The 24,704-nt window shown below is 38.9% G+C and overlaps 1 protein-coding gene across 4 annotated transcripts in view; it reads right to left on the bottom strand.

Moving 5' to 3' along the window:
• The window catches only part of ELAVL2 (ELAV like RNA binding protein 2), a gene marked incomplete at its 3' end in the record, with an annotated part of 49,154 nt that overhangs the window by 3,989 nt on the left and 20,461 nt on the right, over positions 1 to 24,704 (bottom strand). For all 4 annotated transcript variants that reach the window (XM_082300906.1, XM_082300909.1, XM_082300907.1 and 1 more), the window contains 3 exons: positions 20,282 to 20,385; positions 4,834 to 4,987; positions 2,108 to 2,333 (listed from right to left, as the gene is read on the bottom strand). In XM_082300906.1, the coding sequence (XP_082157032.1) occupies positions 2,108 to 2,333; positions 4,834 to 4,987; positions 20,282 to 20,385 (484 nt within the window). The remainder of the gene's footprint in view (positions 1 to 2,107; positions 2,334 to 4,833; positions 4,988 to 20,281; positions 20,386 to 24,704) is intronic.

The following is a 24,704-nucleotide window of genomic DNA, read 5'->3' as shown; positions in this document are numbered from 1 at the left end:
GAAAGGAAGCATTATATTGATCCTGTTGCTTTTAGTAGTAAAGTTTAAGCTGTTTTCAGGCCTCTGACAACTATTAACAGAGGCAGGGCAACTGAATCAGGTAATCCTGTCTGAAATGTCAACACCCAAGATTTCTTGCATGTGTAAACACATGAAAGATCTAAAGCATTGGTGCCATCTCAACTATGTAGTCAGCACCACACCTGGAATGATGAAACAGTGCAAAGCAAAAAAAACCTAAAAGACAAGATGATTTCCCTTACAGTGTAAAGATTTAAAATTTGGTAAGACTTTTATTGATGAAACACTAGCCTGAAGTCCTTGACAAAAAAAAACAAAAAAAAAAATCCAATTGTCTGCAACCTCAGTTTACCTTTTGACCAGTCAGTTAAACTTTTGTCTTCCTTCCACATCAATAAATTTAGAGAGATTTTACTCTCTCTCCTATTTACAGAGTTGGTATAACTCAATGCTTTTTGTTATCATTACACTTGTATGTGGGGCAAATCATAGAATCATTTAAGGTGCTTTTAAGCATTACTTTACAGTTAGTATCTCAGAAAAAAACCAACAACTTCCCAGTGAAATGGAAATGGACCTTCATAAAAATACAATTCCATTTAAAGAAAAATAAATTTCCACCAGTCAAAATTTAAGGTACAAAGCCTAAAGTTGCAGGACAGGGTTAGCCTACTGAAATTACCTAAAAAAAAAGAACCTCTCAAAAAAACCCAACCTCCCCCCAAAAGAAACTCTTGAGAGCTGGGAGGATTTTCATGAATCATGACAAATCTACCTGGAGTATCAGCGAAATACCAATGCTATCCCCAGCCAGCACCTGAGTGAAACTGAACACAGAGGAGTATCTCGGAACATGTGCAGTCAGAACAACTCAAGGAGTCTGGAGGCCAAGACTTGTCAGAATATGTATATTGTAACACACAGGCTGTTCAACAGCTCACCCATGATCTTATTTCATACAATGCACTTGAGTCTATCCTGCAATTTCTGCCTCTATGGAATAATGGCAAGCCTATTTTTATTCAGAACACTCTTGTAAGGTAGCCTTTTTATTACCTAAAAAAGGGTAAGAAGATCCACAAAAAAATCAATAAAATTGGTTATCCCCTCTCTTATGGCAGAACACTACTCCTCACACCTGTAAGACACCTGCAGCACGTAAGGCCAAAAAGCTGAAGAAAAATTCAGAAATTCTGAAGTGAAGTCCCTGAACTCTTGAATATTTGGCTTATAAGCAAGCCTAGCCAATGGAGAGCTTTTGAAATTTGGTATATTCTCTTTGAAGCAAGCTATCAACTGGTTTTGTTTCTTGAAAAATACAACAGTAATACTCTTTGAGTGTATTACGGTTTAACACATTCCAGTCACATTGTTTAGGGGCAGAGGGAGGGAAGAAATTATGAAAATCACTGAAAAAAATCCAAGGTACTCATGGTTGTAGATAATACAGTGTTTGTTTCACTTTGTTCTCACCATCTGTTCTTTTCAATACACTGAATAGCACAAGGAACTGTATGCCTATAGTTTCAGCATGATGGGAACATAAATCCCCAAAAAGCACAGGCGGAAAATACGTGAACAATCTTCATTATTAAAGGTCGTAACAAGAAAAGACAAAGCATGGCATGAAGGACATAAACAACTAACTAGGGAAAAACTGAAAGCCAGAATGGGGAGGAAAAATGTGGGGGTAGGCAAGAGGAAGCTGGCTGTGGCATGCTTATGGCTAAGAAAAAACCACTAGATCTCCTAGGTCAATATTAAGTTCATTGACTTGCACATTAGTCAAGAATAACATAGGAAATGAAAAGTAATCTTTGAAAAAAAAAAATTAGTGACTGAGTAGAAGAAAGATGCCACCTGGGTTTAGCTAAGTATGCTTACTAGACACTGAAATACTATCAATAGGATGGCATGCATTTTGGTTTTAGTTGTACTGTGGGAGCATAGCTGAAGTTCAACATTCATGTGTTTCCTTCCCACAGAGGAGTCAGACAAGCAGGAAAACACAGGAGTGGAGGCAAACAAACAGGGGCTGTGGGAACATGCAAGTTTCAGCACAGTTGTGCACATTTATTTGACTTACCTAAAACGTTGAGCCTGCTGAGCAAGAGGTGCGGGATACCTTCTGTTTGGAGAATGGTACAGCTGGGAAAGAATGGCCTGATTGGTTTTTTGGCTTGGATTGTTAGCAAACTTTACAGTGATGGGCTCTGTGGCACCTGGAGGTTTCTGGCCATTCAAGCCCTTGATAGCTTCTTCTGCTTCAATTCGCTTGTCAAACCGGATAAACCCCACGCCCCTTGACACCCCTGCACACGGTGAAAAAAGCATACAGTAATGAATTCACAGATTCCACAATATTAGATGCCAACTTTTTATTTGTGTGACCAGTCACTGTTGATGGCCAATTGTTGCGAACACATGGTAATTTTGAGCTTCATAGAACTGAGCTTTTGTGTAGAGTAAGAATTTTCTACTGTAATTTTGACTTTAATTTTTAATTTAATTGATGTAAGACATTTGTGTAAAAAGTGTGGAGGGTTGAGGGGAAACAATGGAAAAAACTTAAATATAGTGAGTCAAAGAGGAATTTGGAAACAAAGCTATTTTGTTGGACGGAGATGAACCCAACCCAGCTGCACTGTAACCTCTGGTCAGCTCACGCTACTCTGCAGTACCTAAATTCACAAAAATTCTGTAAATAGCTTAGCTCTCTGCTCTCTAGGAGCAAAAGAACCACCTTTTGTTCTCCTGCAGTATCCCCTGAAACTCTCTTTGGAGGAAATATGCTGAGAGGATGATGATGTGCACATACTATATTGCAATAATGAGAATTATGGCCATATTTAAGCAGTCAGTGGCTACCTCTAAGTAAAAGATGTGGTTTCAGTATATCACCATACATCACTAGGCGTTACTTTTGAAGGAAACTTTTCTTGGCATAGAAAAGTCAAAGGCAACATGCAAGGGAATCCGAAAGTGTTTATGCAAGGTCTTAGGAACATCACACATCAAAAATCCAAAGTGTCTTAGAATAAACACATTGAGCTGTGGATACTCGAACCAATTAACATTAAAGTTACTAACAGCCAACATTACTTGGATCAATGTTTTCTTTGTAGTATTTCTAGTGCCATTTATAGCCCCTTTACATTTTGGTTCATTAATAACCAGATAAGTTAGACACCTGTCCTCAGCTGAGAAAGACATTAATAACAAGAAATGTATTCTGTTCATAAACAATGATGATTTAAACCATTGAAATGACAATGAAGAGGCCTAAGAAAGCTTTAAAGAGGCAAATGTCACCAGCTTCAACTTTGCATTTTTTATCTGTCAGTTTGTGTCACAACCTTATTATTTATACCATTGTGAGCCTACTCTTTCCAAATTACCAAGAAGAAGGAGGCAAGAAAGCTTAAGCCTTAATAACAGTCTATATGCCAGAAAAATACGCTGCAAATAGCAGGATTAATGAACATTAATAGAATTACCATGCATGTTAGACGTTCAATTATATTTACTCACTGGTCCATTTGTTAAATTCCATCTATTTCTACGTATGGATATACAGGAACCTACTGTGAACAGCTGTTTATTGAACAAAGACCAGGAATGTATCCCACAAATCTGCTACATCTACAGATACCTAAGTCGGTATTTGGCCTTTAGCTTTCCTTTCCAGGCCTCATTATGCTCTCAAAAATTCACACTATTAAAACACTCTGTAAGTATTAGGTGTCAATATTGAGATTTCTTTTAACTTAGTGGAACTCAAAGGAGTACATACAAGTTCCTCTAAAGGTCAGCCAAGACTCCAACGTGGGCTGGTAGAAACTTTTCAAAGTAAGACAATTTAAAAACTTTATGACCTTCTACAGTTGAAAGCTGTTTGTTACCAAAGAGGATATGTGACTTTGAAAAGGTACAAGTACAAAATAAAAAATAAATCAAACCTAGCTTATTCAGGGAATAATTATGTGAGTAAATTACTTCCTCCGTCCCACCCCTTAGTGTGCCGAAGGGGGAGAACTTGTAGAGCCCTGCTTCTTTGTATGTTGCTTTGTACACTCAATACTCCTGTCATGCACTTGGCTTTTTATTCAATTGCTTATTTCTGGCAGACACCTCACAGCAGGTGATGCAGACAATTATAAAGCTCCTCAAGATCAGCCATTTGAGACAGCAAAAAACACAGGCATTACTGTCTGAGTCTGAAGAGTAACCACAAACTGTCACTGACAACCACATGATTGAGACACATATTGTAATAATGCAAATAACCTGGTACATCTTGGTACTTTAAGGCACAGGTAATCACCAAACTTATCTGCTCCTGAGGAACTCAAAGTTCATGTGTGCACCCAAATTTAATGAGTTAGCCTTGAAAACAGTCTTAACAGCAATTGCCAGTCTGGGGCTTCTGTAATCCTAGCCTCAGAGAGTCAGCTGTGCATAAAATTTTATTTTGAGAAAAAAAAGTTTAATAGCATTTTGTAAGGCACTGAGGGACTATTTTCATGCAGCAGCTTGGAAAGGAAGATTATGGCAGCCGTAAATTTATTACAAGTCATCAAACAAGCTTCAAACCTGCACCTTCAGGGTGGAAATGACTCAAGCTGGCTCAGTACACTACACAGTCTATTTTTTTCCATGCATATTTATGAACAGTTCCAGGAGAAAAATGCATTTTCTGGCCTACATACACCTTTTATACGTTATAGAGGTAAGACTATTGTACTGAAAGATGAAGTATTTCTTAAAACTGTGAGTCCAAAAATGAGAGGCCATGCAAAATTGCCTACTTACCAGTAACTTGGTCAACCAGAATACGAGAAGTAATAATGCGTCCGTATTGGGAAAAGAGCTGTTCCAGTTCTTTCTGGGTCATTGTTTTTGGAAGTCCACTAACATACAAGTTTGCATCTCTGATAGAAGCTGAACTTGGTCGTGCATAAGAAACCTTAGGGAAAAAAAAAAAAAAAAAGAAAATTCCAGAAAATAAACACCTTAAACCCAGCTGAAATACAACAGTGTTATTTGTTCTGAGACATTAAAATATCTCTAAGAGCAGACAGAACAGTTACTTTACAAAACCAGTTCAGTGGTTTTTTGGTTTGTTTTTTTTTTTTTGGTTTTTGGGTTTTTTTTTGGGAGCTGGCTTCTGAAAACACAGAAGGAATGCAACTTAGACCACATAGCAGAAGCTGACTACATGAACTCATATATAAAAACTACTTCCAAATAAATGAGAAAAAGCCAGCTACACATTCCAGCAAGCCTTGGTGGAGAAAGTGTTCTCAGTTAGCTGATAGTAAGATTAAAGTGACAAATTTAAGAAGTTCCATGAATTTCCCATGTTCCGTGAGTTCTCATTAAAACGCACTAAAACATACAAGAAATTAAGATTTTAGTATGATATGCAGGCCAAAGGCGCAGAAAAACAGTCTGAGGCACTTAGAGGTTTACAAGTTTTTTTTCAAGTGCTGTGTCTTTTGTACCTGTTGAGCTTGCTACTAGATGACACATAATCACAATCATTGATGAGGTCAAGATAAACTTTGCTACATCACTTTCACAGGCCTAAGAACAAATGGCGTAAATTGGAATCCAACCTGTATTTTTCCTGTTCAGCCGCTTGTTAATTTCTGCAACAGAGGTGTTAAATGCCATTTAACAGTGAGCTTCTCAGATCCTTTTGGACAGAAGTTTTTTACCTGCTGCCTCGAAGTGTCAGTCAGAAATATTTTTAGATTATCAAGTAGATTCTTTGACATTTAGGCACATGCTACAAAACAGCACATTCACTACTTCCTACTGAAGTTTGTACAAGTGGTTTTACCACAAGAATGCTTAGGACAGAATATCTGTGCTTCTCAAATAGGACAAAATACTTTATCTAGGCTTTTTACCTATGCAAAAGTAAAAAGGATCGTCAAGAAATAGTCAGATTTATCTCCTTTCCCTCCCTCCCCTTCCATGCACTGTTATCCAATACTGGGCAACTGGAACTTGATTCTGTCATTCTGTCTTTTGCCTAATTCCTTGATGTTTCTTTTCAAATCCTTCCTGTCTCATTTCCATGCAGATCAGCAGACTCTTAAGACTGCTGCAGAAGCAAAACAGAAGAGACCATGCTGGAGATTAAACAAGCAGTACCCTGAACACTGCTATGACCCTTCAAGTTCCACCCAGAGGCTTTGTACAAGGTACCTTTGTGCTGGCTCAAGAGGACTGACCTCAAAAACTTGTAGCTATCCAACATGGAACCTGGTAAGACACACTGCCTTGTTCTTTCCACATGAGAACCACACAAGAGCTAAAGCCCTATGTTCAAAGTTACAGGAAAACAGAGAGTAAAGTTTGCCCGCATTCAGCCAAAGAAGCAACGAAGACAATGACAGCTACCCTTTTCTAACCAGGCAGAAAAAACCAATGGCTAAGGAATGAACAAACTTGCTCAACTTGCCCATTTGGTTCCGTAAGAAATAAACTTCCATGCCTCACTTGCCAGGATGACTTTAAGGAGACGCAAGGCCAAGGAATGGAGACATATTTCCTATGCCTAGGGAATAGGACTAGTCCCAGCAAAATGATGAATTACCAAACCCAAGCAGTTCTGAATAGCTACTTTAATGTTTGTTTTCCAAAAAAACCCTTCCACCTCTTCCACACCCTCTCAACCCCCGAATCTACATGGTAGGTGGGTACAGCAACTAAGTCCACGCATAACTGAACACAATAAACTGTTTCACAGTTTTTAATTCCATCTGGAATTGAGATACATTGAGTAGTGTCCTATCCAATCCTTTTTTAAGCTGTCAGACAGAAGCTTTTCTTTCCATATGCATTTGTTCTGGTCCTCTGGAGAAAATGTCCAATTCCTGGAGTGACCATCAGCGATGGAAGGATGAAAACCAGTGGCTTATCTTTAAATTTAACAAGAAATCTATGCAACTGCTGGCCAAACAATGTTTCATAACTGAAAAACCAAACCCCCTGCCGTTAGCTGAAGATTAAGGAGGTACTCTGGACTTTATGTTACCTGTGTTGAACTCAAATACCTGTTGTGAGGATGCTTTCTAAGCACAAATGCTTGCAGGGACTCAGAACAGAGGCTGCAGAGTGTAAGCCTCACACGATCTTTTCAAACAAAAAAAAAATGTCTGTAAAAATAGAAGACACCACAGGCCTGCCAAGACCCATAAGCTATACCTTGTGGTGCTACTGTTTTCCCAGTCTCCTAACTATGTAGACTTTGCTCTAGAAGTAGTTCTATAGATGATGATAGATCAAATAGCTCCACTTTCTAAGCAATCCAACACAGTACAATGAGTAGCTTGCTCATAACTGACAAAATCGTTCTAATTCAACACATTAGATGGAATAAAACAGAGGAAGTACAACATAAGCAGAAATAACAGAGTTGTGATCTGTATGAAAAGACACCTAAAATGCAAAGAAAAACTTTTAAACTAAAATAAGTGACCTGTGAGGTAATGCTTAATATCCAAAGCTTTTGACCCCGTCTCCTGCTGGTCGCTGGCACTGAAGTAGGCTAGAAGCAAGTAACTAACTCAACAAGGTCTGCTGATCTGCAGCTCAAATTCAACAGTGATGAGAATGAAATGAAAATTCTCCCTTCTTACCCACACATTGCCCTGACTTCCCTGATGATTACAGCAGCCCAGCAGCACAGGCACGGATACCACAGTTCCTACAACCAAGCTGCTAGAACAGATTCTAGGTCTGGAAACCATGTTGATGTCCCTGCTTGCCACCTCCAGCGAATGAAGGATCACCTCCGACCCAAATCTATCAAGCAAAGGTGTCTGGGGACCTGCCTGGAAGAACAAGGAATTGAACTCCAACATAAACCCAACGTGTAAAGGATGTGAAAACAAGAATAGAAATAGTTTCCAATCACACATAGATGAGGTTAGAGAAAGTAAAACCCAGCTGGATTTGAAACTAGTGAGAGACCTGAAAGGCAACAAAATGATCTGTCAGCAAAAGGAAGATGAAGGAAAAACAAATTCACTGCTGAACAGGACAGGAAAACTGCTGACTGGGAGCACAGAAAAAAAGACAGGACGTTTAAGTACTTTCTTGCCTCAGTCTTTACCAGCAGAACTGACTTCCAGGGATCCCGGGCCCAAGAGCAGTACAAAAGCCTGAAACAAGGAGCACATACCCTCAGTGGTGGAGGATTACAGTGAGGAATACTTAAACTGCATGGAGAGAAGTCCATGGGGCCTGAAAGGCTGTGCCCACAAGTGCTGAGGAAGCTGACACGTGCTGCTGAAAGGCAACTCTTGGTTGTCTTTGTGTAGTGGATTGACCCTGGCTGGGCACTAGGTGCCCACCAAGCTGTTCAATCAGTCCCTTTGCCAGCAGGACAGGGAAGAGAAATGTAAGATTCGAAGTTGAGATAAGGCAGTTTACTAAAGCAATTAAAAAAAGCAAAAGTTTGCATGCACATAAGAAAATGGAAAAAAAAAAAAATTTAATCTCTGCTTCCCATTGGTGAGTGATACTCAGCCACTTCCCGGGAAGCAGGGCTTCAGCGGGTGGAGCGGCTGCTCTGGAAGGCAAACACTGTAAAATGACCAGTGCCCCTGCTCCTCCTCCTTCCCTCCCTCAGCTTTTATATCTGAGCTGACATCATATGCCATGGAATATTGCTTTGGTCAGTTTGGGTCAGCTGGCCTGGTTGTAACCTCTCCCTGGACCTTGCCCACCCCCTGCCCCTTGATGGAGGCAGGAATGTTGGAGAGACAGCGCTGATGCTGTGCTGGTGCTGCTGAGCAACAGCCAAAACACTGGTGTGCTATCAACACCTTTCCAACTATCCCTGCAAAGTGCAGCAGTGCTGTGGGGGCTGTTACAGGGAAATGAGCTCCAGCTCAGCCAGACCCAATACACTTTGAAAGGTCGTAGGGAACAGTGCTTGTTTCTGAGTAGTGGAAAGAAGCAAGTACCATCCACCTTAGTGGCAAGAAACTCTCTTGCCCTCTGGATAGATACAGGTTAGTCACACAGCTCAGTCCCTGGAAAGGTGACTGAGGAACTAACCATGGAAGTCTCCTTCAGTCACATGAATGACAGAGGGGACTGAATGCAGTCAGCATGGATTTAAAGACAAAACCATGTCTGACCATCTTAACTAGATCCTTCTAGAATGACATGATTGCACTGGTGAACAAGAGAAGAACACTGGATGTTATTTAAATCAGCTGTTCAGACCTGATGCTCTCCTGTATTATCCTCACCAGATGCACATTAAGTACACACTTCTGTGTAGCAGTGCAAGTGGCTGCAGCCACCCTGACCCCTGAAGATCCAAGAGACACCAAGCTGTGGTGGTCAGGCACCGAAGCATTATGCCTCACTCCTTGGTTAGGGTGAGAGCCCACAACCCTCCGGCTCTGCATTTTACATATTTTTATGTGATAGGTTCATGTTTTCCCCTCCCTGTTTTATGTGTAAGTTTGTTAATATTCATTTCCCCTAAGTTAATACATATTAATTCTAGAAAGTTCTGTTGTACTCGACACCCCATTGGTTCCTTCCCTAATTCCCTCCTTTGTGTTATTTCCATTGGTTCCCTTGCACTCAACCCTGTGTCCTGTCAAGTATCCCACTGGCTGTATCCCTGATCCCTGCCTTTCCTATCCCCACTATAAAATCCCTGGACACCCTCAGATCTTTGGCTCTTCGTCTTCCCCCCCCATCATTTCACCTGAAATAAACCTTCTGCGTGGCACTTGTATGGAGAGTCCCCTCTCTCTGCTTCTTCTCTTCTGCCTGTGTGCTCTCACGCTCTGCTCAAGGGACGGCTCCCTGGGGTAAGGAGCGTCTCCCCTCTGATCCTTTTGTGTGTGCTGCTGTAAATCAGAGGCTGCATGGCTACACCTCTGGGCTTCTCGTCGAGCCAGCACGTGCGAATAATATTTTTATACTTCTGTGTGCTTAAACACATACTAGTTAAGGGGAAAAGCGGTAAGACTGAAAACTGGCTGAACTACCAGAATCAATGGGTCACAGTCAGTGGCATGACGTTCAGTTGGAAGCTAGTCCCTGGCCTCCATCAACACTGAATCCAACATCTGCACTAGATGATGGGGCAATGCAACGCCTCAAGTGACGATGTAAAGCTTTGAGGAGTGGCTGACAGGCTGGAGCATTGTGCTGCCATCCTGAGGAACTTCAGCAGACTGGAGAATCGGGCAAGCAGGAAACTCAAAGACATTCAACAAGAAAATCAGAATCCTCCCACTGGAGAGAAAAATCTCATGTACCAGAACATGCTGGGAGCTGACTGGCTGGAAAGCAGCTTGTCAGAGAACTTTGGAGCCCTGATAGACATAAAGTTGATGATAAGCCAAGAGAATGTACCCTAGCTGACAGTCGCCTAGGCTGAATTAGTAGCTTCACCAACAGGTGAAGGGCGGTGATTCTTCCTATCTAGGCAGCACTGTTAGTCCTCTGCAAGTGTCTTATCTCCAGCTCTGGGCTCTCCACTGCAGTAAGGTATTTCCAACCTGAGTGAATCCAGTAAGTGGTAGCAGAAGTGATTATGGGACTGGAGCACCTCTGATGCAAGGGAAGGCTGAGAGTTGGCATTGCTCAGTCTGGAGATAACATCTTAGCCATAAAAATCTGATGAAAGAAACAGTATCAAGTGACAAAACAAGAGTCAATGGGCACAAACTGAAATGCAAAAAAATTTCATTTGGAAATTTTTTATAGATTTCATTCTACAAGGAAACACATTTTCATGGTAAATAAAGGGTGATCAAGCATTGGAAGAAGTAACTCAGATTGTGGAGCCTAACTCTGAAGGCATTCAAAATCCATGTGGACACAGGCCTAAGCAACCTGCTTATGGGTGTACATGCTCTCAGAGATGCCTTCAACCTCAGACATTCTGTGATTCTCCAGCAACACACAATAAATCTTCAGGAAATTTTTAGACATGGACTTCACACAAAGACAGGATGTAAGAGAGGACAGGACAGGGGATTCCCAGTCAGCTTTTTGTATGAAACCAGCAACACCGTCATTTTCTTCCTAGTCATTCCAAGAGGAATTCAAAATAGAGACACTGTCTTTCAAAGGGGAATTCACACTGCTGGACACATGCTGCCACATATTAAGAATATAAACTCAGAGTCTATCAAAAAGAGAAGAAATCTACAAAAAATACTTGCTAACTTACTGCAAGTTTACCTTATGATACAGAACTGGCATCTGTCAAGATATAAAGCAGTTTCTGCAAAACTCTCTCACTTTCCTCTGGTAAGTGAGTATGAGTTCTTTCATGGTGACAGCTGATGCAGTATTGCCCATGCCCTGGCTGGTAAAAGACATTTCAAATAATTTGACATAGGAGGCAAGGCCTACACAATTTCGAGAGTGCAAATAAATGAAAGCAATATTCTAAGCAGGATACACTACTCTTACATATCCAGTTTCAGTGTCATTACCTTCAAGTTCTTGAAGCATGTTTACAAGCTATTTTTCATGTCTAAGAACATTATGCTGATCACTGATTACCCTACATGGAAAGCATCCCAGTGACTACTCCTGACACATTGAATTTGGGCACATTAGTAATAGGAATAATGCGTATTAAACCAAAACCAGTGGTTCATCACCAACATCTGAACACTGTATTTAACCATCTTGCTAAACACCAGAACTACTGGGCAGGCAAGAAATCTGAAAGAAACACGTAACTTCAGAAACCCAATGTAATTTAAGTTGGGTTTTCCTTGGAAAAACATTACTAGTAATCTGTGACTCCTGCAAGTCAGTACCACTAGAGAAAAACAAGGACACCACAAAATACTACTGGTATAACTAATTCCCATGCAAAAGAACCTTGCCTAGATTATGTGATATACATGGGACATATCCCTCCTCATTTTTGATGTCAAAGTCCAGTTATTTCACTAGTGATACTCATTTAAAGTAGAGACTCTCCAGACTCATCTCCCTACCTATATCCTGTCAGTCTGCTCACTCAGAAATTACTTGCTGATAGTTCTAGATTTAGTCTGTTTAAACAGTTTTTATATGGACTAAATTAACAGCCGTACCAAGATTTTATTTTAATTCCACAGCTAATTCAACAGGTGAACATGACAGTTATGCAATGTCAAAACCACCGAACTACAAGGCAAGCCTATAAACCACCTGAAAGCCAGCAGTTTTAAATACTGAATGATGATACACACTGTACAACACTGAAGAGCACTACCCTGGAGATACCAATTTAGAAACAGTTTTACTGAAATTTTACACTGCAGTTACTAGGAAAGACACTTGTTTCTAGAAATGCAAACATTACACACCACCAAATCCAAGTATTTTCACTGCTTTAATATTTAATTTCCTAACATCAAGATGAACAGATTTACAGTTTTCAAGTGAAAACTGTGCAAGTTAGCAGGTTAAACAAAGAAGTTACCAAAAATAATGAAGAGATACAGTCCCCTGCAAGTGAGTGTTGCAGCTTCTTACTATTTGCTACTGCATACAGATACCTCAGGTACTGTGCTTTGAGCTGTTTTATCTTATTATTAATAGAGAACAAAGTATTAGCATTCCCTCAAAAAACTTGAGAATTTAATATAATTTATTCCTAAACACCTCTATTTAATGTATTCACCCAGGTCTTTAAATCTGAAATCTTTAAATGCTAAAATCAGTATTTCACTAAATATTTACATTCACGAGCTTCAAATGCAATCTTTTTGCTTAAAACACTACTTGCCCTTCAGAGTAGTGTCCAGTTATTTTAAAATACATGTTTCTGTGGAAAAAGAAACTCCAACAAAAAACTACCATCCAGTATGTGCAGATGAAAATGGGTTAAACCTACTTACAAAGAAGACAGATTTATACTGAGAAAAGGAATACTTTAGGAACACGTATGCCTCCTTGGCAAGCACAATAGAAACAAGGAGATACTGCTTTTTCTCACAGCAATGTTCTCAGAGGCCATTGTGCCAGGCATGTGATCTTCATTTGCACTTAAATTTGTATGAGATACCACAACTCAAGAACTCTTCTTAATTTGATTTCTAGCAAGAAGATGCTGCATCACACCTCAGAGATGATGTCTCAGGTTGTCACTGGCCAGTGACAGCTTTTTTCCTGAAACAGGAGAGTACATTGCTGTATATTCATCAAGTTTACTTCCTGTCTCCCCTCAAATAAACACTGTTCCACTCCAAAGCTTCAAGGCCACCTTTCCCAGTACACAAGACTACCTTGTTGAACACGTATATGCTGTGCTGAGTTCATGGTGGAGGCCTGCAGTAGCACATTTCTGTGGACAGAGCAAATTGGAATTCCAGACTTCCCTCACTAAAGGCAACCCTGTGGAACTAAACCTCAACAGAGCTTCATTTACAAGTTTAGATTAAATACAACCATATCCCATAAAGGTCCTGCTTTTACAGCCTGCTGTGCAATAGGGAATGCACTGAAAAAAATAAGACACTGAAGCAACAGCCTTTCAGCATTACTATCAGAAGAGGTTTCTCTATTTTAGCCCACATCTCAAAGTGTTCCAGCTCTGACAGCTACAACCCATGCCAGAGTCCCAGGCCTCAGTCCCAGGGTCATGGGATCTGCATCTGTTGCCACTCAGCTGAGGGAATGAGTGGACCAACATGACAAATTTAGACTTAAGACCAGTATTCTATATCTGAGAGGACGAGGACCAGAAGTCTTCCTCTGGATATAACCAATTAAGGACAGCACACTGCTCAATAGGAAGACCTCATAAAATGTTTCTGTTCATAGCACAGAGGAACACCAGCAAAAGGCTTTCAGAAGACTTGTTCTAAAGCAACTGACACCCAAAATGCCACTTGGTGAACAAAACAAATGCATGCATGTGCTAAGAACAGAAACCAGCTGGAAAGTCTGCTACTGAGAGAAACGGAAGCAGAGGTTTTTCCAGAAGACCTCAAGATACTGTGACCGTTTTAAATCAGGGTCATAAGCTTCTGATAAAAGAAAAACAATGGTCAAGTTCACTGACATAAGACACGAGATGCTAATTATGCACTATGAACACAGAACAAGGACCAACACAGAAGAACACTTTAAAACGTGCAGTCAATAACTATCACTGTCTTGCTAAAAATAAGAAATACTTAACTTAGAATTTAAGTACAAATAAAATATATGAAAAGAAAGGAGAACAAGTCTCCAAACATTTTCTATTTCATAATTTTCACATTCTTACAGTCTCAAAAGACCTTCCCTCATACTTTACATTCATGATTCTGATCCCCACTCATGTCCAAACAATGAGGGCACAGGAATTTCAGACGCACTAGGAATAAAATAAAAGCAGTTACCTTTCAAGGAGGACAAGAGTACACAGTATAATATTAAGCCCTCCACATGAATAATACAAACAGGAATAAAGTCTTAAAATGCAAGATGTCAATTATCCTCCTGAAGGAGGATAATTATCCTCAGGTTGTACCTAAGGAGCTGCTACTACTGAGAGAGTCTCTGGCAAGCACAACACTTGGGTATCTCTTGCAGTATTCCACAGGCATATCTAGAAATGCACAAAACACATCCATTGCAACTTACAGTTCACTGAAATATCTTACAACCTTTATGAAAAAACTATTACTTAATGGATTAAAGACAAAAGAGTCAACATATGACAAAAAACTTGAAAGCTGCTAGCCTAACAGAGGTCTATTTGCCTGAAGACTGCCATAATTTCAAAAGTAAGCACAACCATATTTACAATAATAAAGACCCTCTTATAAAGAAAACAGATATTGGTTTTAAAACAAAATAAATTAATTTAAAAAACCCAAACAAACAAACAAAACCCCTCAAAACAATGGACAGATCTCCATGCCTAGCATTTACAGCATTTTGAATCCATGCACAAAGCCACAACGTTTTTAGAGGACTTTGCATAGCATGGGGAGGGCAGGGTACAAAAATGCAGCATCAATATCAGTAGTAACAAGCGTTTTTTTCTCTGTTTTGTTGACTTTGTTTGTTTGTTTTTAATTGCATAAGACTTGGCTTTCGAGCAATGGCTGCAGACCTCCACCAACTCTACACAGTATGTCTGGCCCCTTCTAACATCTCCTCTGTGTCAGGAAACCCCTATGCAGCTCAGGAAGGACCTTACTGAACCACTGAAGTTTTCTGGCTGCAAACCTGCTCAGCAACCTCAGGGTGAGCTGCACTGGTCCAAGGATTCTCTCCCTCAGAGAAACAGGGATGGAGTCTTGAAAGACACTCTAATGAGCAGCAATATGGCACTTTGGGCTCAAACAGAAAGCAAGCTGTGATTGCTGAAGGTGAGAATAGCACATTTCATGGTTTGGCCTGACACTATGTGTGAATGAACAAACAACCATGCGGCCATAATGTGGTTTACAGGAAGTGACAGCAATATGCATTAAGAACTGAATCCTCCTCTCAGTATTATTCAGCTACATGTAAGACAAGCAGCCAGCTTAAGCTGGTTAAGTAACATTCAAAGTCTGAGGAGATCTGAATTTCAGTGAAGAGAACAAATTTTACCTGGGGGTGAAAAGACGTGTGAGTGTGTAGTATTAGAATGAAAATGCTGTCAGAACTTTAACTGTTAATATAGCTAAAAGACTGCAAAATTATAATTTACGTAAGTCCTGTAGAAATTTAAGGAAAAAAACCACCTTCACCTTTCTTCAAAGAAAAATTGTTCTTCCGTCTGCTAGAGCAGTTCAGTTTGACCTTAAGAATACAGTCCTGAGGTAATTAATTACCCTGTCAAAACCACTAAATGCTCTGGCTCTGCTGAGAGATCCTCTCTCATCCTCTGCTGATTGACAACATCAGTAAAACTCACTAGCTTTAAATTAAACCTCCACACAGGATTCCCTTATACTCCTTACTAGATCAATGTTCTTTAATATTAGTGGAGGGGTGGGCAGGAATCAATTAAAAAAAAAATATCTAGAAGGTAAGGAGGGTTTCTCTCACCTTCACAGCTCGCCTCTGGTATTTTAATAGACTTTTTACACAACTCATTGCTACCCAGGGATATTACCTAATCAAAAAATTACTACAAAGAAGTGACACTACCAAAATTTTTCTCTACAAACATCAGTGGTGAAGATAGGAACAATATAAATCTTTTTTACCTGCTGCACTAAACTCAGAAATCAAACCTGCCTTTTTTTTTAGTATTTTGCTATTTTCCATTAAGTGTCCAAAGCATTTTCAAGATTACTATAATTGGTAAAATTTCTTAAGGGTGCAGCTACTGAACAGTTAAGTTACAGGATAATTCCTTTACAATGAATGTTGTAAATCTAAGTAGTGATTCAAGGCACCAAGTGAAATTGCATTGCATAATGCCAAGTTTTAACAACAATGACTCAAGGAACACTAGTGAGCTTGAAGCACACCCCTCACTTCAAGTCTTCCCTTGCTGTACTGCACTTTTTTGGGCATTTGCAAAGCTGACTGCTTAGTATTCACTCTTCTACTGAAGTCCTATCTAGCTCGTCTCATGACTCAACTTTTTACAGCAGAGCAGTCAACCAGGTGATCATGGCAAACTAGGACATCTTGTACTTGTAGCCAAAGAATTTTTCAAACTTCATTCCAGCAGGAAGTTGGTAGAATGTTACAAATTAAGCCTGTTTTTATTTTTATTACATGCAGAGTTATACAGGAGTGGGAAGAAAACCTACAGATTTAATTCTTCAGATAAAATATTTCTTAAATTTCTATTCTCCTGACAGGTAATAATTACCCATGTAAACATTCCAATAACCCAAAGAACTTCAGAGAAGGAAAATTTTATTAAATCTGACTTTTAAGCAGCTTTTTTTTAGTCCACACAGAGATACGCTTATTCAGATAATCTCACAATAAATTACTTGGATTTTTTTTTCTTTTCTTTTTCAGCAGTTTTCTCATAAAAACCCCCTAATCAAGAGGAGGGGAAGCCATGGAGCATTTCTCCTCTCCCAAGCAAAAGCCAGGACAACAAAAACATGCACTCAATTTTATTATCCCTGTGTGTAAATCAGTGACCCTCATAACCTGTTTGTTCCTCTGAGTTTTCCACATTTGGGAAGAACTGATCTTTCCAGGACAAACCAAATAAAAAGAAAAGTCATGGAAAAATAAGCAGGTAAGCAGAAAAATCACTCCAGGAACAAAAATCAACATTTTTACTGTCTCTTAAATAGAACAGAGATAAGGAGCTTGTCAGCAGCATTACCTTCCAAAAGAGAAGCCACCCAAAATATTTCAGCTTTTATAAGATACAACTTGTTTTCACACTAAAGTTATATATTTCAACTAAAGCTGCATAATTCAATGAAGCCCAAACTTCACAGGCTACCTGCAATACACATAAGCCTGTATGCATTGCAAATAAACAATAAATTATGCCACAGAGGGCACTATGTAAGAATGGAGGCATACCACCGAGCTGAGCAGGGTTCACATATCTAAAACACCCATAAGTGACTTCAAAATCAGTGTATACACCCACCCTAATGTTTCACTCTTCAGTTAAATCAGAAGACAATACAACTGACACCAGGTTAGACAAGATTGCTATGACTTGATTTGGAGATATACACCTGAAAGTTGGTTAAGATACTTTGCAAAGAATTCAGTAAAGGATTCCATGAAGCATTCCACAGGATCTTTTTTTAAAAAGGTAAGAGGTAATAGAATTTTATATTGTTATCAGTATAAAAAAAAAAAACCAAAACCAAACCTTTAAGCTAGCATTTTGCAAATCCACATTTTTCAATGTACTTCACTTCAGGAAAACAATAAATGGCATGCCCTTAGGGATCAGAAAAATATATCCAATGAAGAGCAGGCTAGCAGAGAAGCTGTGGATCAGAGGTATCTGTCACATCCCCAATCCAGAGCATCACACATCAGGGTCAGGACAGTCAGTTCCCTCTGAGTAGGATCACACTCAGTTAAATCACAATGTGAGGATACATCATGTTGTGATGGAATCAACAGAGTTCCTTCCAGTTTTATACACTAATGGGAAGCAAACTTGAACCATCAATCTGGTAAAGTACTAAGCATTCCTACAGAAATCCCAAAAATGTAAAGAGAGAACAAATACCTAATTTTTTTCTTTTGAAGCCAAAATATACACTAACACTCCTATTCAGTAATTTTTCATTTGAAGGTATATATAAAAATTTCAGTTACACTCATTTTTTAGCTGAAAGTTAAGAATTAGATTCTGAGTTGGGTTTTTGTTGTTGGGGGTTTTTTTTGGTTGTTTGAGTTTTTTTGGTTGGTTGGTTTTTTGTTTGTTTTTCTTTTGTAGTTCGCTTGGGGTCTTTTTGGTTTTTTTGCAGTTGACTTAACTCTGGACAAACAGGAACACTGTGGTCTATAAACAGGAAGTATCCTCTGCTAAGGTCCTGGAACTGAGACCTCATAAGTGACTTCCTCCACCCAAAATGTTGCCTCCAGAGGCAGAAAATACCTCAGACATCAACTTAACCTCTGCTCACCATTGCCTCCTGGCTGATCTTGAAGAATATGTAAACTACAAAGTGCTTCACAGTAGGTTGGCCATTTCTACTGCTTCACAGATAAATGTGGTTGGTTGGGACTAGATGGTCCATTTAATGTCCATTCCAACCCCTAAGATCCTGTGATTCTGTGATCTTGGAAAATCCAGTCACAAAAACTTGGCCTGAAACCCAGTGTCCAAGAAGGAAGAAGAGTAAAAAAAGGCAAAGAGAGTAAAGAAGTTTTTCCATTCAAGTCATGCACACTAACATGGAAAGGTGCTGCTGAAGTTCAACAGGCCTGAATGTGGGTAGCTGGAGTCAGAATTTTACTTGTAACATTAACTATCAGCATTTAAAGATAATCTCTGTTTAATTAGAGAAAAGTATCTTTACTTTTGCAAAGAGGCTATTGTTTTGGCTTGTGACAACTCCAGAGTTTCAGCTTTGCTTTAGCTAAAGATATCTAATGTACAAGTATCTGAAAACAAAGACATAAGGTTTAGTCTCACTGCAAGGGTCATTGGTATATAACCTACGATTCCACTTTTTGGTCCTGGAAAGGCAGGAAAGAAAAAGCATCACATTATCACTCATATCTGTCTATTCAATTTTCACCTTTTTTTATTAACCACTTAGCAAGGTGAAAGAGGATTAAAAATTCAAACATGGGGACCATAAAGTAAGTTACCACAATCCCCCAGAAGGGAACATTTTGATTTGGGAGACCTGGCTTGATTTTCTATAACCACCTCCTTTTTTTTGACTATGTAGTTAACAGAGCTTCCAGATTACCACCCTGGACCATATGAGTCATGTTGGCTCAATCCAAGGCATTACAAGCAAAACAATACTACTGGAACACAAACAGATTCCCTTTCTCACCACCACCCAAAAGACAGCTTCAAAAGTCCTGGAGCACAAAATTACTTTACTCAGTTTTCCCCCGAAGCAGAAAATGAGAGAGACTGAAGAAAAAGTCTGCCAGAAACACAGAGGGAGCTTCCAGCAGCAAAGCTATCTGTCCATGTCTTTCATCCATTGTACTTGTGTGCCATGAGTCACCATTTGTTACAAAGCAGTATTTAAGTTTCAAACAGCGTAACCCACTTTATTAAATTTTATGAATCCAGAACAGGTAAGGCACTTTGGCCAAAATTACTGACACCTTATTTTTGTCTCAGTTGTCTTTCAGTGGTTCTGCACTGCTTTTTAAGTACAAACCTTTTCAGAGGTGAACTTTATTTCTTGGCTCAAACATGCTCCTAGTTGGAAGGCAGCTGCCATCCAAGTGATCAGCTAGCAAACCCTGTTGTTAATAAGGAAGAACGGGCTGGTTGGAACCTATACTGCCTTTAGGCCTACAAGACAACTAGCAACATAAACCTGAAGTACTAATAAGGAAGTTACATCGTCTTTGAGAAAATGAGGAAGCACATGGTATTCAAACATGCAATACTGCATTTCTTCAACTAAAGCATTAAACAATTCTCAGTTAAAACAAGTACATCTAAAGTGTTAAGTGGGTTAAGAAAATGAAGTTTTCTACACACTCTATACTTAATCTAACCCTAAATCTGAACAGACTACAAAAGACCATTTGATAGATGAAATCCTAGTTATTAGCAGAATGCTTGTAAAGGTAAAACAAATCAGGAAGTCAAAACAGTTCAGTTCCTTGAAATTATTTTAACACTACATACTTTTATAGTCTTAGTTTGAAGTCTCAATCCATTCAGGGTATTGATAGCTTTTTCGGCATCCTTGGGATCAGCGTAGTTCACAAAGCCGTAACCCAAGCTCTGTCCTGATTAAAAAGACAAATAAAGTCATCATTAGTACTGCAATGCCACACAATGGATAGCTAACTATTTAAAACCTACAGACACACACTGAGCAAACATTGCTTATACGTAAGAACAGTACCCACTCCAAACAACAAAAATTGCAAAAGGTCACAACATCAAATTTTTCCACTAGCAGTACTAGATTTCAGGTAGCTTCATCTGTTCTTGTGTTCAACACAGAAATTGCTACATTCAGTTTAATGCAAGACCTAAAAACTGATCAGCAAAATAGGTTCAGAAGTATATTATGATCTTTTAGACACTAGAGGATGTGCAGAAGTATCAAGTTTTAAGTGACATCAGGAATCCACTCTTAAACTTTTTTATTCAACATAAATAGTATAGTGACAAAATTCGGGACTAGTGGTGGAAAATGAAGTGCATTTGAAACTCACTCAATTTCAGAATTTGAACGTAATTAGAAACCAAAAAAATTTACAAATGTTATTCCTGCACTACATACAGCCTTCTTAGCAACAAGGAGTTTAAAGGCTCATTTTATTCCAATATTTAAAACAGGTACAAGTATCTGATCAAGAGCTAAATATCAGCTGAAGATGCAGTATTATTTTCAGGTTTATTTAGTGTTGGCAATTCAGATGACAGATTAACATAAAGCATTTTTAATTAGTTCTTATCTCTGAACAACAGCCCCCTTCTAACTATTAATTCTGCCTTAGCACTTATTAAACACTTGATTTTAGCAGTAGTCATCTTTTGACAACTTCAAAACCTACAGTATATTATCCCTAACTAGCATACTACTTTAGGAGTACTTTTAGTGCATAAGAAAGCAAATAGGTGTAAAATTTTAATGCAGTGAAAGGATACACTTAGCAAGAATACATCTGACATCCTTTATTAGTCTAAATCTTTCCAGAAACATTCCCATATTCTGGGTTTTTGTTCCTTTTTTTTGTTTTGTGCTTTTTGTTTGTTTGTTTGGGATTTTTTGGGTTTTTTTAAGACACCAAAACAAGGAAAAAAAATTGTCAACAGGCCATAGGGAAGTATATGACATATCTAATTCACAAAATGCTAGTTAGAATGATTAGCTTGGATACACAACAATATAAAAGGATAAACAACATTACATAAAGCACAAATGGCAAATTCATTTATTGCCCAAAAAAGATATAACAGAACTCAAGCTGTATCAAGTTCTTGTATGGTATGTACACAGTATGCATTTAACAGCATGTAATACAAAAAAACAACAGGAATTTTTGCACTTAGTTAATGATGAGAGGGTTTACTTACAAGCCCATCACCCCTGGCATTTATAATTTTGCACCAATTATGCCTCCTATGGCACCACAGGTGAGAGGACACCACTACCACCCCACCCCCCAAAGCTACTTCCACTTTCTCCCATCTCCTCCTCAAAACACCACAGGCAAACACAAATTGCCTAGATGGAGCCATGAGCAGGTTAATTATATATAATTAATACATGCATTAACAGAGAATCCAAACCCCAATGGGATAGAAGACTGAGCACCTGCCCTAGAGAACCCTGCCCTGAGCAGAGGTTAGACTCCATGTTCTTCATGCCTTCAACCTCAGCAGTTTGTCACATTTCTGTAACAAGCCATAGGGAAACATCCAAAAGCATTTCTGTACTCATTTACAGCTCTACCTAGATATTGCTAAGTTTCTAATCCTAGAAGCCTTTTTCCTTATTAGTTTGATTACAGTAGAGCAATTTCTATACCTGTCACCTCCATCACTCCCACTGTCTGGAGAAACTCTTCCCAACATCATCTCCAAAAAAGATGAGGCTCTCTTTGTGCATGACTGATTTCAGTGTTATCTCCCAATACAGAAACACTGATTTCAGGTGTTTGTTATTAATCTCCTGAGGAACCCTTTTAAATGACAACCTTTAAAGATGTTAAAAATCTCAACAAGAAAGCTATTTCATACAGGATGTTCCCAATACAATACTCACTCTTTCCAGATTGAACAGAAAAAGAAATTATGTAAATAAATTACTTCTCCTATGCTTCTCTGTTGATGTGATCCACTTTTCGTACTAAAAACACCCAGACTGCTGCAGACAAAGAGCTTACCCAGCTGTTATAAAGGATTCAATTCATGACCATTCTTCTGGAGACACTCTATTAGTTAAACTTGATAAATATTAGGACACTAGCCTAGGAAGGTGCACCAAAAGCCCCGGTAATTTACTCAGGACAAGTCTGAAATAATTTGTGCAATTTTATTCTATGATTTTACAATTAAAAAAAAGCTTTCACCATGAGAATGGTAGAACACTGAAACAGGCAACCAGAGGGGTTGTGATGTTTCCATTCCTAGAGATACTCAAGAGTCTGACTGGTCCTGAGCAACCTGCTGAAGAAGAATCTGCTTGAGAAACAGGAATGACTAGATTATCTCCAGAAGTCCTTTTCACCCTTAGTGAATGTATGAATGAGATTCTATTTACTTCTGTTTTATTTAGGTTATCATCTAAAATTCAGAAGCGTTCTCTAAAGTCCTTATTTATTTAGAAAGATTAAGAAAACGCAGAACTTCTTAGACATTAAAATTATGCTTGAAGATTAGTGGTTTAATTACACATTATCAATAACTGAGAGTCAAAAATCACCTTCTCCACAGCACTCAAGAAAGATAAATGTTGACTTTGAACAAGCAATGCAAATAATTGTAAATTGAACCTGATTTCTGGAATCGAATGTTTGAGGAACCACTCTTAAATCTTCCTGCTTATATTAACCACTTGCTAAGAGGTTTGTCAGTTCATACACAGATGGCCGAGTTCCAGAAAATTCAGACAAGCATGTAATAAAATGCAGTAGAAGCAGCTACTTCAAACATGCCATCAGTATGTCAACTATTCCAAGCTATGTCTGACAGGTGGTGGGAAAGTACCAAGCAGGTTACAAGGAAGAACTGAGTTTCTAAGTTCCACGTAAAAACAACTTCAGTCTAAAATTCAAGTATCACTATGGCTATACAAGCCAGAGAGAAGTCTCACCCTACTGTGGATTTCAGACACAGAGACCACCACACCCATTGTGCACAAATTTTACTCAAATAAAATTAGAGGCAACTGGCTAGGATAACTCAAACCAGTTCTCCTTTTGTGAAGCTTTTCCTCATTCTTCATTGTCTAAACATTTGCTTTCAAGACAAAACAAGGAGAAGCTAGACTTAAACCAAATCAGCCACCACTTAGGCTATCCAAGATGAACTTCATTATTTAATAAATGTTATGACTAGTTTGTACTGCCAGAGGGACTGACCTAAACAATGACAGAACTGGACTCTTCCATCTGTGCCTCTTCTACACCAAACACCACTTGCCAAGAGAGCAATGTACTGCAGAACACACATTTGTCTCTTAGTACCATACTTAAAAATAGATTACTGTGTCTGAGTACACAAAAAGGTGATGGAAGAATGAAAGTAAATCTATAGCTATCCACAAGTTAAAAAATCTCCAGATTTAACTGTGTATCAAAAAGCTGCTTAGTCTCCTACTACTTTAAGACAGGGTCAGCTCCAGTCCGCTCTTGCCTCAGCTTTGTGTTTCCAATTTGCGCTTAATGACATTGTCTGAAAAAACACTTACACCTCTCCAGGTTAGCTGTCCTGGTGCTCTGTCTGATATTATGTGTTTATCCAATTGAATATCCAGTTTTGCTTTTTGAGGTTCTTCAAAATTGAGGCCTACTCTGCCTCAACACAGACAAGACACTGTGTCTTCAGCTCTCTATCTCAAAACTCAGATCTACAAGTAGTATTAAATTTAGCTTGTCCTAAATAAAGGAGTGTCAAGAATTTCTTATTTAACTATAAGTTGAGCCTCATCTCCTGGATAGTTCTTGTGGCTACTTCTCAAACCTGTTTGAAGTTGTTTCTGTAAATCTCCTTCTAGATTTTATGCTTTAGACACGATGACTATTATAGAACATGGTGCAGAAAAACCCCAACAGTTAGTTAAATGATTGGTAAAAGAAAAAGTCACCTGAAGTAGGAAAAGTAAAATTGATGAAATGATCTGGAAGGAATGAGGAAATAGACGGGGGGAAAAGCAGTTTGACTTGAATTTTTCTTCAAAAAAATCTGAAAAACCAAAAGCCACATAGTAGAACTAGTGCATCTCACAAGCCTGTAAGACAGCAATGGAGTTAGAATAAAAGCTATGATTTGCAAGTTTGCATTGGAAGTTCACTATTAATTACATTTTGTGGTTCATGTAACTGACACTAGTAACAAAGTCAAATGCAACCACAGGTAGCAAAAAGTCTTT

Source organism: Coloeus monedula, assembly GCF_965178545.1.
Source record: "Coloeus monedula genome assembly, chromosome: Z".
Lineage (NCBI taxonomy): Eukaryota > Metazoa > Chordata > Aves > Passeriformes > Corvidae > Coloeus > Coloeus monedula.
Note: the sequence above shows the minus strand (reverse complement) of the source record. Positions and strands in the feature narration are given on the sequence as shown.